The 16,731-nt window shown below is 34.6% G+C and overlaps 1 protein-coding gene across 1 annotated transcript in view; it reads left to right on the forward strand.

The window, feature by feature from the left end:
* Positions 1 to 16,731, forward strand: part of MIB1 (MIB E3 ubiquitin protein ligase 1) — a 119,344-nt gene that overhangs the window by 62,620 nt on the left and 39,993 nt on the right. Inside the window, exon 12 of the mRNA XM_081252737.1 lies at positions 1,417 to 1,568. Within this exon, the coding sequence (XP_081108863.1) occupies positions 1,417 to 1,568 (152 nt within the window). The remainder of the gene's footprint in view (positions 1 to 1,416; positions 1,569 to 16,731) is intronic.

Raw genomic sequence — 16,731 nt, forward strand, 5'->3', positions numbered from 1 at the left:
TGGAGGATAGGGGGAGGAATTGAGGGGAGTTAATCTGTTGAAGGAGTGGGAATTTATACCTGCTAACTTTTTTTGTCTTGGATGGGAGGCAAAGTCATCTGTTGAGAGTGAGTGGGGAGTGGTAGGTGTAGAAAGGGTGACTGAGAAGAATGATGAAGGTTTGGAATAGCTACTGTGGGGAACAGAAGGCAGGATAGATGAGGACCTGTAGAAGCTTATGCCAGCCATGTTAAGAGCCCATCTCAAGTTGGAGACTGTGAATTTTTATTGCCACCAGATAGGCGGATAGAAGTTGGATTGTTGGATTGAACTTGTATTGGGAATTTTTTATGTGTGTGGATGAATAAATACCTGAGATTGGCAAACTTTTTTATGTAATGGGCTGGATGATATTTTAGGCTTGCATATGATATCTATCACAACTATCCAACACTGCCATTGTAGCCTGAAAGCTGCTGTAGATAATACATAAATGGATGTGTGTGGCTATGTTCCAGTAACACTATTTACAAAAATAGGTGGAAGACTGGATTTGGCATCCGTGGTATATGCCGTAGGATAGGCTATATATGGCTTTACTGAGAATAGTATTTATGACTGTGATATGAAAAAGGTCTAAATTACCCATTTATCCAGATGACTGATAGTGAATAACAACTTATTGCTAAATCATTGATTAATGAAAAAAGTACCTTGAGAAAAATGTAGACTGAGACTGTCAGTTTTTCATTTGTCTTCACTTTGAGTTAACTAGCCACTTTCCTGCCCTTTGAAAACATTTGGATTAATGATTCTCGACTGTGACTGCACAACATAATCATCTGGGGAGCTCTGAAAAACGATTGATGCCTGGCTTTCACCCCCAGAGATTCTGGCTTAGTTGGTCTGAAGAACAGCCTGGGTATTCGGATTTTTTAAGAACTCCCCACAGATTCTAAAGTGCAGCCAAGGTTGATAACCACTGACTTTAAATGCGTTACTATGGGACTCCCAAGACTGGTGTAGGTTTGGTGTGGAATTGTAGAGTATAACAATTAATGGTAGGAATGTGGTATAGCAGGCCATTGTAAGCTAGTGATGGGGGGCAGCTTTTCCACCTCATTAAATTTTGTTATTTGCTAAATTATAGTTGAGGGTACTTCTTTGATTTTATTTTTCATTTTCTTTGGAAAGCTACAGCATGTTTATTGTCTTTTCCATCTAGACTGAGTAGGAATTTCTTTACTATAATGAGGCTAATATTTCTTGCCTGCATTTTAAAATTTAACACACAGCATGTTTTATTAACGGGTTGTTGGATATGGCTTCTGCTTTTGTTTCTTTGTTCAGTAGTTCATTTATAAGTATTAACATTACATATAATGATTAATTGAAAAAGAACTAATGAAAGTCTCTTTAAACTTTAAAAAAAAAAAGGATTCTGAAGGTGATACCCCTCTTCACGATGCAATAAGTAAGAAACGTGATGATATCCTGGCAGTTCTTCTGGAAGCTGGAGCAGATGTTACCATTACAAATAATAATGGATTTAATGCTCTACACCATGCTGCACTAAGAGGAAATCCCAGGTAAAGATGTCACGTTTTACTATTTTATATGCAATTTAAAAATATTTTCCTGTTGCTGGTTCTCTTTTTCTGATACTTATGAGGAAATAATTTTGGTTTACTTTAATGTTTTAAATTGTTTTAAGGTCTGTGGAAGTTATGAACTTCATTAAATAGATCAGTTTTATATGTTTTTTTTTTGGTTAAACTAATACAAGTATTATGAAATGACTATTTAAATATATATTAAACATGGATATAAAGTATCAGGAATACTTGCTTATATTCTAAAGATTTAATTTAAAATGCATTCCATTTGGAGATTTATGTTTCTTCAAGATCATTCTCAGGTGTCCTCTAGCCCCATGTTATTTATTTGCATGGTAATTTTATTTTTAAACTTGTGGCTAAATAACTATTAAGTTACCTAATTTCTTATTAACAATATAATTACCTATAAACTTCTAGTATAGAGGTCCTCCAATCATTGTTATAGTAATAGGTGGTCTACTGAAAAAAGTGCTTGCTGGTTAAAGTTCGAGAAAAACTTTTGGGAAGTCATAGAATTCATAAAGGGTCTGCGAAGTCTCACGGAAAAGGAAAATGGTTATTAGCTTTGCTTAACCTAGAACTTTCTATGAATGAATTTTTTGGAACAACTTTACCTTGAGAAGCATTTTAGAAAATTCTACATTAGATGTCTTCTGTTTATAGTTGAATCAAGCCCATATATATTGACTGAGGGAGATGTTTACTTAGAAGTTTATTTTCATAATCTACCCTAAATTTAAAAAATTGAGATATAATTGACATATAACATTATATTAGTATCAGGTGTTACAAAATAATGATTTGATATTTGTATATATTGTGAAGTGATCGCCACAGTAAGTCTAGTTAATATCCATCACCACGCATAGTTCCAAATTTTTTTTTTCTTGTGGTGACAACTTTTAAGACCTGTTCTCTTCGCAGTTTTCAAATGTACAATGCGGTATTATTAACTATAAACACCATGAATTCTTATTCTTTGGTTCCATATTGCATTTTTACATCATGTTTCCTTTTACTTTTTTTTGCTCTTTTTTAGCTTCTTAAGATCACCACTAGAGGGTGAGCACAGAGAACAAAAGGATTTTATTGTGATTGGTTGTTGGTAGCTGTAACAATCGGTGTATAATCTAGGATGAAATAAATGACAGTGTTTTAGGTTATATCTTGATTTGTTTTTTCAAATTACAAATATTTGAACACTTCATACGTTGGCACTATAAAGGAGACACAGTAGTATTATATGTTCCCTGCCTTTCAAATAAAAGATGATAATGATAGCATTTACCACATGCCTGGCCGCTAGTAGTGTACATGCATTATCTCATTTCAGTCCTTTGAACAGCTTTTTGAAGCAGGTGTTAATATCCTCATTTTATAGATGAAGCATATGAGGCTTATAAAGAGATGAATTTACTTATTCAAGATCATGCAGCTGACTAGAGGAACAGTTGGAACTTGAGCAAGGCCTATCTGACTTCAGAATCACTGATCTTAGCCACTTTATATTATTTTCTGTGTATTACGGTCTGTATGTGAGGCAAGACTGGAACACGTGGACAGTGAATGATTTATCTAAGAATGTATTAATATATCAAGCTCACTTCTTGTGCTTCATGAGCCTGTCTTTCTAACTTTATCTCCTGCTAATTAAAATCCCTCTGCCCAATTTGCCCTTCAGCTACACTATACTACTCTCTCTCCCTAAAATTGTCTGTTCTCTTCCTTCATTTATTAAGCATTTTCTTTCATTAAGATGCCCTTTCCCTTCTTTTTCTTTTATGATTTCTTTCCTTCTTTTTCTTAACCAACTTTCTTCCAGAGCTCCTATATATATCATCACTGAAGTTATTTTCTGTTTGCTCTATACTTCCTTGTTCTGTGTTTTTGTTTTGTTGCACTTATAATCTGCTTTGTGCTGTCCCTTAGTATGTGCATTTTTATGTTTCTTTCTGTTAAAATTGTGGGCACAAATATTGATCTGTGTATCTCCTGTAATGCCTTGACTATACTGGGGACTCAATACATGTTAGTCTTAATTTGACAGTCAGAACAGTGTTAGATATCACAGGAGTATATGGTCAATTAAAATATAAATTCTGTAGAGAAACGGTCAAGAGTTGAAACAGAGCAATTATTTCAAATTAGGATGGTCAAAAAGAGATTTTCTTGAGGGAATTTAATTTAGGTTATAATATTTTTAAGTTATAAAGTTTGATAGACTGAAAATTAAAGTGTTAGGAAGTAACTTTTAAATATTTTGAATTGTTTAACTTTATTGAGAATAGGCATAGTATATTTAATAATGTTAAGCCTATACAAGGAGGAAAAAAATTCTACTTCTGTTTCTTTAATTCTTGAAAATTCCTCTGGAAATTTATAACAGTGACTCCTCCAACCAGATAATTGGTGTCAGGTGACACAAAAAAGAAAGAAAAAAACTTCCATTCTACAACAAAGTGGTGCTTTAGTTAAAGGTACACAACTTCTTTATTCCTATTTCCTTAAGACATTTTATGCAGTTTTGACTGTACATTGCCCAATAAAGTGTGATTTTAATTGGACACGAAAGAATATCAGAAGATAACACAAGTTATGTATTGGTTGTAATTGTAACTTGGGTTGTTTTGAGTTCTTTTTTTTCTATATCAAGTTTCGTATTCTTAAAATTGGCTTTTCTTTCCTGGTACTGACCAGTGATGTTGTAAGACAGAAGAAACCATTTTAACTCAGAATTAGAAAAAAAAAAAAGTCTTCTCATTTTACAACTGAGGAAACATGTTTGGAGAGGTGAAATATCTACATAAGTAAAAAGGTAGCAATGCTTATTAGTATTTTGTTTCTTTTTTGAGGATTAAAGTCTTTTGGTTCAGGGTCAGAAGAATTAGATACTTTCTGTTTAAGTCTGTCTATAAGATGCTCTGCGGTGTCATCATCTCCTTTTCCACCTTACCTATCAATGTTCTATTAAATAGCAGTAAAATTAAATGCTAATCATATGGAAGGTAGTGACTCAACATTTCTGGAGTTTTATTTTATATAATGTTACATTTTTCTTTAATTTAAAAATGTACGTGCCCCCACAGTGACATTCCTGTTATGGTTTCAGGTGACCTTCCCAGATATTTTCTTCCTTTGAAGGAAGTTTTTTTTTTTTTAATTGTGTGGCATAGTCTACATTTCAATACCATTTCTTTTCTGAAGGATAAGAAATTTAATACCAAGAGACCATAAATGAATAAAATAATTTTATTTGAAAGCCTTATGTCATGCACACATTTTTCATAAAGCTGTTTATAAACATTATTTACCATTATGGCTCTTCCAAGTAGAATTAACAGTAACAAATTATTTGATTTAAACCACAATCTGAGTAATTTAAATAAGTTGAAATTAGTTGATGTGATTGATATTGATAAATGAAAACGCTGGCTGTCCTGTAGTAATCAATGCATAGCTACAGCTGGTTGAAGGGGACCAAATCCATTGAAGAGGCGATTTGGTTCCATTTTACCAGCTCTAGCAAAGCATTGCAGTGCTGCTAGTTTGGGTCCCCAGAACAGTTAAAATGTTTTTTATTTGAAAAATTATGGTTATGGTCCTTCCACAAATGTTAAGAGATTCTCATATCAGTATTTCAGCCATTGAATGTAAAACTTTATGTTTTGAAGGCACTTTTCCTATTATTCCCTACTCTAGTCGTGCAGAAATCTTTACCCTTTAACACGTCGTTAGTGCATTAAGGAGTTATCAACGTACGTCTTTATTTTTAACACTTTTGCTTAATTCTTAAATACAGACAGTGACCTGTTTCAAAACTCACACCATTTAAAAGAGCAAATAGATCTTGTGTATCAGAGTAACGTTATCTATTTATCCTTGGGCAGTAAACCAAATAAGTAAGCGAAATAGGTTAGGGAAGAGACTGCTAGTCATACTTTTCTACTGCCGCTGCTTTTTTTAGTATTATACTTAAGGACTAACAGCAAGTTGCTGACGGGGTGGAGGAATGAGCAGCCTTAAGAAAGTACCTCTGCGCTTTGGTTTATAAATAGATGACACGTATATTCGGTGTGTTGCTTAGACTTGTGTTGGAAGGAACTGCCATGCATGATAGCTTATTTTTCTTTCTTTTTGCTTATGTAGTGTTACTAATCATAGGTTAATAATTTAACCCTTTTAAAGGTCTAGTTCCTTGACTGAATTCTCTGTCATTTTGGGTACAGCTTGCCTAGTTACTTCTCATTATCATTTTAATAATACATTGACTTGTGGTTAGTAATAATCATGAATGTTGTTATAAGGGGATTTCAGTATTGGGAAGGGATGTCTTCTGAAAATACTTGCTTGAAATAAAAGTTTGAGCAGTTATAGTTTGCCTATAAGTGCTCTCAGTGAAATATAAAGAAATAGTTATCTGTTTTGAACCAAACTGGGAGAAGGTCAACACTAATTCAGGCAATATTCAAACAATTCTCATATTAAGTATATTCTCCATCTGTTGGTTGATGAGTATCATGCTGCTGGTGAAATTAATGTGACTACAATTATTTCCATCATTTATTGTAATAGAAATGAAACAGGTGTTAAATTGCGTGGACTTCAGTGCTGATGATAGCAATAAAACTGGCTTCTATTTTTACTAGTTATATGGGAGCCGTTTAGCAGATCCAGTTGCTCAAGTGTGCTTTTGGATGGCAGTTCATATACTGGCCATATCGGGGCAAGGAGAGGCCGTGGAAAAAAAATAGTACAGCATTTGATAATGTCAGCATCTGTTATCCCTGTCAGTGAGACAGTTGAAATGTTTGAGTTACACCAGTGTCAGCAGATGCCCAGAGTTTAATATGTACTCAGTTAAAAATGAACAGCTGATCTAAGTGATAGATGTGACATTTTAGAGTGATTGAAAATACTCTTAGGTATGTTAAGTTAAACTTGTAAGCACTAGAATCAGTGTATAATTTTATCTTTTCAAATGAATAACAGATGCTGTCATTTTATTTTCTAGGGATTATATACTCTTAATATTGTAGCAACGAGATTCTTAGTTGCTGGGATGTTTTAAAATAATTATTAAAAACATTTATACCTAAAGAATGAGGAATATAATTGTTTATTATAAAACATGGGTGTAGTAATACCCTTTGAGTAGTTTTATAGAGGAACCTCTATTTTTGAGGTATACATTGTCAGTTTTTGGTATTTAGGGCATGTACAGTTAAACTTAACAAATGGAATATGCAGCTTTGCCATTCTCTTTGTAGATGATCAGAAAGAAGGGCTATTCTTGAGTGAGTTAAGCTTTGAACTGATTTTTTCTTTGAAAATGTGGAATTTTAAAATTATGAACTTTTTGTAACTTCCAATAAATATTCAATAATTTATATGCTACCATATCTAATAGTCATTCTCTCATTCTTTATAATCTGCCGATAAAATGAAAATCATCTTTTGACAATTATCTAGTTGTTTTATTAAACAGAAAATTGGATAACCTTATAGCCATTTCTATTCAACTGTGACACAAAAAATTTATACATGTAATACATGTCTGAATACTCCAGTCAAAATAAAACTTTTAGTAAGAAATGATTAAAATATATGAATATTAATATTAGTATTTCTTTTTTCAAATTCTGTTATAGTAGCTTAAAGTAGGTACTACTTATAAATTGTTGCTAAGAGCTATATCATTTATAATTTATTAGTATATAAATATATATTGTACAAAATAAATTTTATATAAAATACAAAAAAGTATTTTAATTATGTAACATACTATATATAGTAGGTCTATCATATTTATAAAAAATTGAATTATAATTGCATAATACTAATAAAAGATGGTTATTCTTTCTGTATAAATTGGTTTCTTGACTATAGTGTTTTCATTTTATGTGCCCTCTTTGGAGAAAGCAAATTCAAGGATAATATAGATAATAAATTAATTTATTTTAAATATTTGGCAGTCTGTGACCAATGTGCCCTGTTGACTTACAGCTATTTCCCAGAATTTTGTCATTTTTCATGAATAAATCTTATGTCTTGATTCATTGTAAGTACTTACACAGCATTGAAAGTGGAGACTGGATTAGGGAGAAGGACAAGGACCAGTTTTTTTTCCTTTGAGAGCAGAATTTTACTTGAAAGATAGCCTTTTAAAATCATAACTATGTCTGTAGCTTTCAAAAAGAAAACCTAAAACAGCAAAACTTGCTTCAGAAATTCCTCTAATATTATTAAATTATAAATTTATCAAAATATGAAGAAGAGCTGTTGAAATGCAAATGAAGTTGGCTTTTGTTAAATCAGTCAACACTACTGATATGATACATTTAAATTAATGTCAAATTGTGGAGACAGAAAATAGGTCATGTGTATCCCTCATTGTTTTGTACTAGTAATACTCTTTTCTCTTTTGTATTCAAATTTTAATCATGTGAATACTTAATTTAAAAAATGTAAAATGTAGTATGCTTAACTTAAAAGATTTAAAAGGAATTTCATGATAATTTTAAATCTACTTCAGTAAAACTTTTTTTCTTCACAAAATATAAATCTTAGCAACATTTAGTTTCCATCTGTAAGTGGTAGGTACATTTCTGGTATTAGTATTACCAAAGGTCATCTCTTTGATATTAGGTTAATTTACCATATGAAGGTCATTCACATAGCTGCATTCTAGTTCCCTCTTGGCGGTTTATTGCCTACCAAAAATACATACTTCTTTACATTCCATAGCATTGTATGTTCATATGGGTACATAAAGAAGTATGTACTCTGAGTAGGTATTACTAAGTTGTTAGCTGTAAAAACATGAAATGTTTTATTTTCCCATTTGTTAGTAAAACATTCAGCTTACTGATGGAGAGAAATGGTAGATCATTTGCAGAGACTATCAAAGACTAAACTTTATAACAAATTTACCTGAGGCATGGCATTAGTGCCATTCATGCTTCCTTGTTCTTGGTGGGCATACACTTCTAAACTTTGACCAGTTATCTGTTGAACTTTGTCCTGGTTTGGTTCTGCAAGAGATCCATAGTATCAGTGGGGATTTACAGAGTGTATTTCAGATATTGGTAAGATCAGCCTAGTGTTTCTTCATAGTCTTCAGAGGAAATTTCTTCTTATTTTGTAGTTAGCTTCTAGATCCTACAAGTAGACAATAATTAATTTGGTGCAAATTCTTTTTACAAACTAAATATCTTATTAAAAACTTAACAGCCAATTAGTACTTCTTCTGATATTAACTCTAAAGTTGAAAAGACAAGGAGAAAAACCAGATCTTTTTAGGGTGTGAATGAACTGAATTTTTAAAGATGCTGATTTATTTGTTAGTTTTTTTAAGGCCATAGGTAAGAACTCATGATCATTTGAAAACTTCTTTGTTGTTCCTTTCTTTTTATTAGTTACTTACCTGAATTTTGCACTTTGGTGCTCCTTTTGGGTTAAATATAAATTTAGATAGATGAATTAATATCTAATTTTGGTGAGCTGAGTTGTTTTAATTCTTTGATTTTTTTTAATATAAAGGATAAGTACCAGAACAGTACTGTCCAAAGTCTCACTTAAAAACAGCTGAAAGGTAATTAGCCTATGAGCAGTTGAGTTTTAGCTTGATTATTTAGCATGAAAAGAAATTGTAATTGGTGAGTTGCCTTTTATTATTGTGGTATTAAAAAGTTAATTTAAAAGAAAACCATGAGAAATTTTCCTATTTGAGAAAGGAGGGGAAGAAAAGACACAGAAAGTAGAATTTCTGCAGCCTGTGATAAAAAGCTAGTGCAGCTTATAGAGAGCAAATCAGAATGTAGCAGCAGATAGCCCAGTACTACAGCAGTTTCAGCAATGCAGAGTTGGAATTTCACCATGCACATTCTGATTTATTTTTGTGCCCAACTATTAGAGTTGGCATTAAAAAGTATTTTGTGATCTACCAAGTATCTTGGTTGACTAAACCTTGAAATAGTTAATAGTTTTTAAACGATAGTATACTTTGGAAGCAGGATGTGATTTACTAGGGATGCAAAACCACCATTTAATCTGAAGCAATAGAAACGAACTCTTTAATAATGTAAATGACAGGAATGGATTTGTACAAGTTTGAGATCAAGAGTTACCTGTCATGATATTTAACAGCGTTCCTTTTTATACTACATAAGCTCTCTACTTGAACTGTGAAACTAGGCTGTGCCCAGATAGAATTTAATCTAACAATAAAAACATGTATCGAGGCAGTAATAGAAGCATGCAGAAAGTCATAAGCATCCTTAAAAGTACAGGCCTGTGGTGCTGTGTTACCTGTAAGCTTAGTGTCATGCAGCGTTAGCAGCAGGAAGAGAGATAAAGACCTAGAGAGTCACATCAGCAGCAGCCATCTCATCTTGATTGTTTCTTCACTCTATTTGCTGAATTAGCGCTTCTTTTCATGAGCCGGGTGAAGTAAGGGGGAAGAAACAGTGAACACAGAACCTCACCTTTTAAGATAAATTTGAAAAACAAATGAACAAACAAAAATAAGTCAGCCATCTTTTCCCTCTCCCTTCCCTTATGCTTAAGGGAAAAGAAAAAAAACTACAGTAAAATTGAATCAGCGTTGGCCATTTGATTTGGAATGTCGTATTACTAGTATTGCACAGTTATAAGCACCTTGTATCTGCTGGACAGAAAGTTAAGCAACGGAGGAAGGTTGCTACCACAGCCAAGAAAATGAACCTCACTTATTTCTCAGATGGAATGCTTCAGAATTGGGGAAAAAGTTGCAGAGGAGGTTAATTTTATAATCTAAAAAAGACATAAAAACCCAACAAAAACCAAAACACACCTTGCTCCCCCCAAGTAACTGTAGACATTCACCCTGTTTTCTTTGCGCACCAGAATACATTGGGGTCTTCTGACTTCTCAGGAAATATTCTGCATCTTTCTTGCTGTGAGATTTTTGTTTGTTTGTTTTAGTTTCCAGGATTAAATGGTAGATCTGTATTGAAGCTACCTTGTCATATCCAGAGGTCAAGTCTGCAAGCAAGGTCAGGACTTCCACATGGTCACTACAAAGGTTAACTTATATTCTTCCCTCAGTGGCCACAGGCTGAACTCTTACAGCTTTATAGGCAGCTAAGCATTTGAAACATGCACTCCCAGGCAAACAGGCTCTCTTGTGCCTCTCTCTTCCCTGACCATATTTAGTCAACCATAGCAAAAAATAGTCTCTCAGCTGTCGATTGTCGATCCAGAAGCTGAGGAGGCCTCTATCTTGCTTTCTGCCTATTGATTGTTCATCCTGCGGTCCAAACACTGCCTTGCCATTTGTCCTGCCTTTTTTTTTCCCAAAGCACTGCCAAATAAAGCGGTCTCTCATGTTTCCACTTACACATCCCAGATTTTCACTGAGCTTGCGCTGAGACTAGGAAAGCCTGATGCGGCTGTCACTAAACTTAGATGCACTGCAGAGAAAAAAAGAGGAAAAATGTTACCCTGGCTAGTAGCAAGACAGTCTTTAGACAGATATGGAACAAGTAAAATCCCTCTGCTGCCAAAATATGTTTCATGACCTGATTTTTTTATTGGTAAAAAATCAGGATAATGATATTTTATACAGCTAAAGGCCTGAAGGGATTTTGTAGTGTTACCTTTTAGAGCTAATTGTTGCTATACACTCTTTTTAAATTTAATAAATAATATTTGAATGGCAAATTTGTAAAAATGGTAAGTAGAACCTATATATTGAGGGTGGAGAGAGATCACTAAGGAAGAAAGGAGTAACGTGTAAATGAAATCTTGGAAATGCTACTTAAAACTTTTAATTAATTGTCAATTTGAGTAGATTTTTTTGTAGTACTTAGGTGAGAAACAGTGTCTGGAATGCTTTTGAGTAATTGTGTACTTTTATATTGAAACTATAATATAACTATTAAAATGCATTAATTAAATTTTATGCTCAAATGTGAAGTGTTTTTTCCCTCCCTTCTACATTGCCATTCCACTTTTATTTTCTGAAATAGTATGTAGGCATGATCATGTCACACTTTACTGCAGACTTAAATAGTCATTAACCTGTATGTAACTTTGCCATGTAGTGTATGTTGCAGAGGAAGAATACTTGTGCTATAAATTTAATAGCATATTTACCATAAATTTTAATATTGAAGTTTATTTTTTTTAGCCAAGGAGAAAAAAATATAACATCAAATTCCACAAACCTATGGAGATACAATTTAAGATCTTACAAACCTAAGAATGCCCAAGAGAAACCAGCTATACCTTGTTCTTAATTCTAAATTACCCCATATTTGCTGACCATTTTGTAGCAGTAAAAGTACACCCCTCCAAGCAAACCTCATACAGTGTATGAAGGTCCAGGTACTCTTCTAAGCCCTTTAAAATTTTCATAACGATCCTATGAAATAGGATTTGTGATTCTTCTCACATTTTATAGATGAGGAAACTGAGGCATAGAAGGTAAATAACCTGCTCAAGTCATTAGCTCTTCAGTTTGCTGGTGCCAGAATGTGAGCCCAGGTAGCTTGGCTTCAGACTGAGATCTTCACCACTGTGCCTGCTGTTGCGCTGGTTTATGAAAATGCAAGTAGTTAGGGAATGGACTCTTGGGGACTGGAACATAAACCAAAAATGTAGCATGGTGAGCATTCTTGCTCAGAAAGATGGTTGTTCATTTGATTGTTTCTTCTTTTGTTCCATTCAGCTAAACTTTGAGCACCTAATACTGGGTGCACAAAGCGGGTATAAAGATAAGTAAACTAGGCTTCCCTGCCTTACATCATAGAAGAGATCATTTTGGTTGTCTTATTTTAAGGATGATCGAGTACTCACCTGTACAGCTCTCTTGTAGCTTGCCTGCATTGTCATTGCGTATCTCTCTCATTTTGAGCTAAATTCTACTACATTACCAAATTCCTAGTTAATGAATTTAAGCTAAATTAATGAATCTTTTAATTACTGTCTGTCAAAAAAGAGTTTGTGGGAAGAAAATTAAAGCACACCAAAGAAAAGAATTAAAAAACATTTGAGTCATGTCTATCACTATAAATAGATGAAAGAAAATAAAAACTATCCATACTCATTTACTAAAGTGATTATCACAGGTAGCATTTTGGTATATACCCTCCTAGACTTCTTGTCTCCATCCATTTAGATAGGGGCATGTATTGAATAAAAATGTATTCAGACTGTTACATACTAACATGGTTTTAGCATGCCCTACAGAACTTCTACTTGGGATTCATCAACTTTTTTATTAAGTTTCTTTATGGATTCTGGACTAACATGCTTAAACTATATTTGAGGGATTGTTCATTAACTCAGCAAGCATTTATTGAACACCTAATATGTGCTGTTGTGCTGTTCTAATGTCTTTTTTACATTAAGTAATACTAATATGTAAGGCCTCCTCAGTTTAGCAACTATGGTTTATTTGGGAAAATGTTGCCCATCTCTGAAGAAAGGTTGCAAAGCATGGCAGGTCCTAAAAATGGACCCAGCGCCATTTGACTGTTACATACCATGCAGACAGCTGCTTGTCCCCTCTGCTTCTTAGAACTCATTTGTTCATCATTCAGCAAACGTTTGAGTATTACCATGTGCCAGGGATTATGCTAGGCACCACTATTAGTTGTTCCGGAACTTAATGCTTCTTTGGCAGTATTCACAAATGCCTGCTTAACTGGTAGTAAGATCTTATCCTTAAATCATCCATGTCCTTAACCTTTGGAAAACAACCAGACTGAGAAATAAAGAAGAGTGTTTGAACATTAGGGAAAATATCTTCAAATCTCACACTGTGCTCCACAAGTGAGAGTCTATTGGATTAGTATAATTATTGATTTATTGAGCTGTAACACCCTTATCCCGGCAACTCTATGGGCCTCAGTTCTTGAAACCTAACAACAGAATCCTCTTAATTAACTAAGGTGCTGTGGGGAACAGCTGACCTTTGTGGTTATATTGTGGGTTCCTCAGATTGTCTACCCCATGAGAAGAAAGGAGACAGACCACTCAGAGCTGCTCTGGACATGAGGGTGAGGGGACCAGGGGCTATTCTGTTTTTTTCTTAGATCATCTTGCAGGCTAGGCCCAAAGATTGGCTCTTTTCTTGAGGCATCGTATATTATTTGTTTGTGTTTGTTTGCTTTTTGTGGGGGGGAAGATCAGGAATGAACATTAATTAGCAGCTTTCTAATTAAGATGAGAGGGTTATAGGTCTCTTAAAATTAACCTACCCCAAATCTCCAGTGTAGAAGAATTATAAATAATTTATGTGGATATTCCACCTTCAAGGAAGTGGAGCATAACTTTCCACTCGTTAAGTTTAGGCTGGGCATAGTGACTTCTTTCCAAAGAGTATGTGGTATATTTTAGTGTTCTGTAGTATAGAAGAGGGGAAAAAGAGTAGCTCTCTGGTGGAGAAACCTCACAAACACTACCTCAGCCAGATGATCAAGGTTAACATCGACAGTGATAAGTCATGTTTATAGTGTGTACCCTTGATGTGACATGATGAAGAGGCACTACCTTTGAGACCTTCTTCTTCAAAACTCATAACCCCAGTGTAATCATGGGAAAACACCAGACAAATTCCACCTGAGGGACAGTCTACAAAATAACTGATTAGTACTCCTCAGCATTGTCAGCATCATCAAAAACAAGGAAAGTCTAAGAAACTGTCACAGCCAAGGGGAGCCTAAGGAGCCTTGACAACTAAATGTAATGTGGTATTCTGGGGCAGAAAAAGAACGTAAAATAAAACTAAGGAAGTTGGAATGAAGTAGTTAATAGCAGTCAGTGCTGGTTCATTAATTAACAAATGTACCATACTAATGTACAATATTAACAGAAGAGGTGAGGAACTTTCTGCAGTATCTTCACAATTCTCTGTAACTCTACAATGGTTCTGAAACAAAAAGTTTATTTAAAAACAACAAAAACAAAAATTTACCCACTCCTGGCTAGTTGACCATTGACTTTTGCATTAATTTTGATTTGGGGCTATCTGCAATATTTTTCCACAACTTAAACCATTTAATCAGGAGTTGATTTTGTTATAATTCAGTTATCAACAAAATAATGTTTAGTCTCATGTTCTTTTAAAAGTATATTAGAACAAAAAGTATATTTCAGAATAAATTTTATTGAGACCAATCATATCTTTTTTTTTTTTTTGAGACCAATCATATCTTAAAAAGATTTAGTTATTTTAAAGGAAGCCTTTTAATTTGAGTGCTGATAATTTTGAATTTGTGAAAATTGTGAAATGATTAGATTTGTGTGGAAGGGGTATAGAGGATAGATTTGGAAGGGGGGCTGTTACAGATGTTCAGAGGAAAGGTAATGAAAGCCTATATAAAAAATATTGGGGCCCCTGGGAAAGAATAGTTCAGTTTTTTTTTTTTTTTTTTAATTAGTTTCTGCTTTATAACAAAGTGAATCAGTCATACATATACATCTGTTCCCACATCCCTTCCCTCATGCATCTCCCTCCCTCCCACCCTCCCCATCCCACCCCTCCAGGCGGTCACAAAGCACCGAGCTGATCTCCCTGTGCTCTGCGGCTGCTTCCCACTATATATCTACCTTACGTTTGGTAGTGTATATATGTCCATGCCTCTCTTTCGCTTTGTCACAGCTTACCCTTCCCCCTCCCCATATCCTCAAGTCCATTCTCAAGTAGGTCTGTGTCTTTATTCCCGTTTTGCCCCTAGGTCCTTCATGACTTTTTTTTTTTTTTTTTTTTTTAATTCCGTATATATGTGTTAGCATACGGTATTTATCTTTCTCTTTCTGACTAACTTCACTCTGTATGACAGACTCTAGGTCTATCCACCTCATTACAAATAGCTCAGTTTCGTTTCTTTTTATGGCTGAGTAATATTCCATTGTATATATGTGCCACATCTTCTTTATCCATTCATCCGATGATGGACACTTAGGTTGTTTCCAGCTCCGGGCTATTGTGAATAGAGCTGCAATGAACATTTTGGTACATGTCTCTTTTTTTTTTTTTTTTTTTTTTGCGTTATGTGGGCCTCTCACTGTTGTGGCCTCTCCCGTTGCGGAGCACAGGCTCCGGACGCGCAGGCTCAGCAGCCATGGCTCACAGGCCCAGCCGCTCCGCAGCATGTGGGATCTTCCCAGACCGGGGCATGAACCCGTGTCCCCTGCATCGGCAGGCGGACTCTAAACCACTGCGCCACCAGGGAAGCCCCATGTCTCTTTTTGAATTATGGTTTTCTCAGGGTATATGCCCAGTAGTGGGATTGCTGGGTCATATGGTAGTTCTATTTTTAGTTTTTTAAGGAACCTCCATACCGTTCTCCATAGTGGCTGTACCAATTCACATTCCCACCAGCAGTGCAAGAGTGTTCCCTTTTCTCCACACCCTCTCCAGCATTTATTGTTTCTAGATTTCTTGATGATGGCCATTATGACTGGTGTGAGATGATATCTCATTGTAGTTTTGGTTTGCATTTCTCTAATGATTAATGATGTTGAGCATTCTTTCATGTGTTTGTTGGCAGTCTGTATATCTTCTTTGGAGAAATGCCTATTTAAGTCTTCTGCCCATTTTTGGATTGGGTTGTCTGTTTTTTTGCTATTGAGCTGCATGAGCTGTTTATAAATTTTGGAGATTAATCCTTTGTCAGTTGCTTCATTTGCAAATATTTTCTCCCATTCTGAGGGTTGTCTTTTGGTCTTGTTTATGGTTTCCTTTGCTGTGCAAAAGCTTTGAAGTTTCATTAGGTCCCACTTGTTTATATTTGTTTTTATTTCCATTTCTCTAGGAGGTGGGTCCAAAAGGATCTTGCTGTGATTTATGTCATAGAGTGTTCTACCTATGTTTTCCTCTAAGAGTTTGATAGTTTCTGGCCTTACATTTAAGTCTTTAATCCATTTTGAGCTTATTTTTGTGTATGGTGCTAGGGAATGATCTAATCTCAAACTTTTACATGTCCCTGTCCAGTTTTCCCAGCACCACTTATTGAAGAGGCTGTCCTTTCTCCACTGTACATTCCTGGCTCCTTTATCAAAGATAAGTTGGCCATATGTGCGTGGGTTTATCTCTGGGCTTTCTATCCTGATCCACTGATCTATCTTTCTGTTTTTATGCCAGTAC

Source organism: Mesoplodon bidens (genome assembly GCF_964165515.1).
Source record: "Mesoplodon bidens genome assembly, chromosome: 13".
Classification (NCBI taxonomy): domain Eukaryota; kingdom Metazoa; phylum Chordata; class Mammalia; order Artiodactyla; family Ziphiidae; genus Mesoplodon; species Mesoplodon bidens.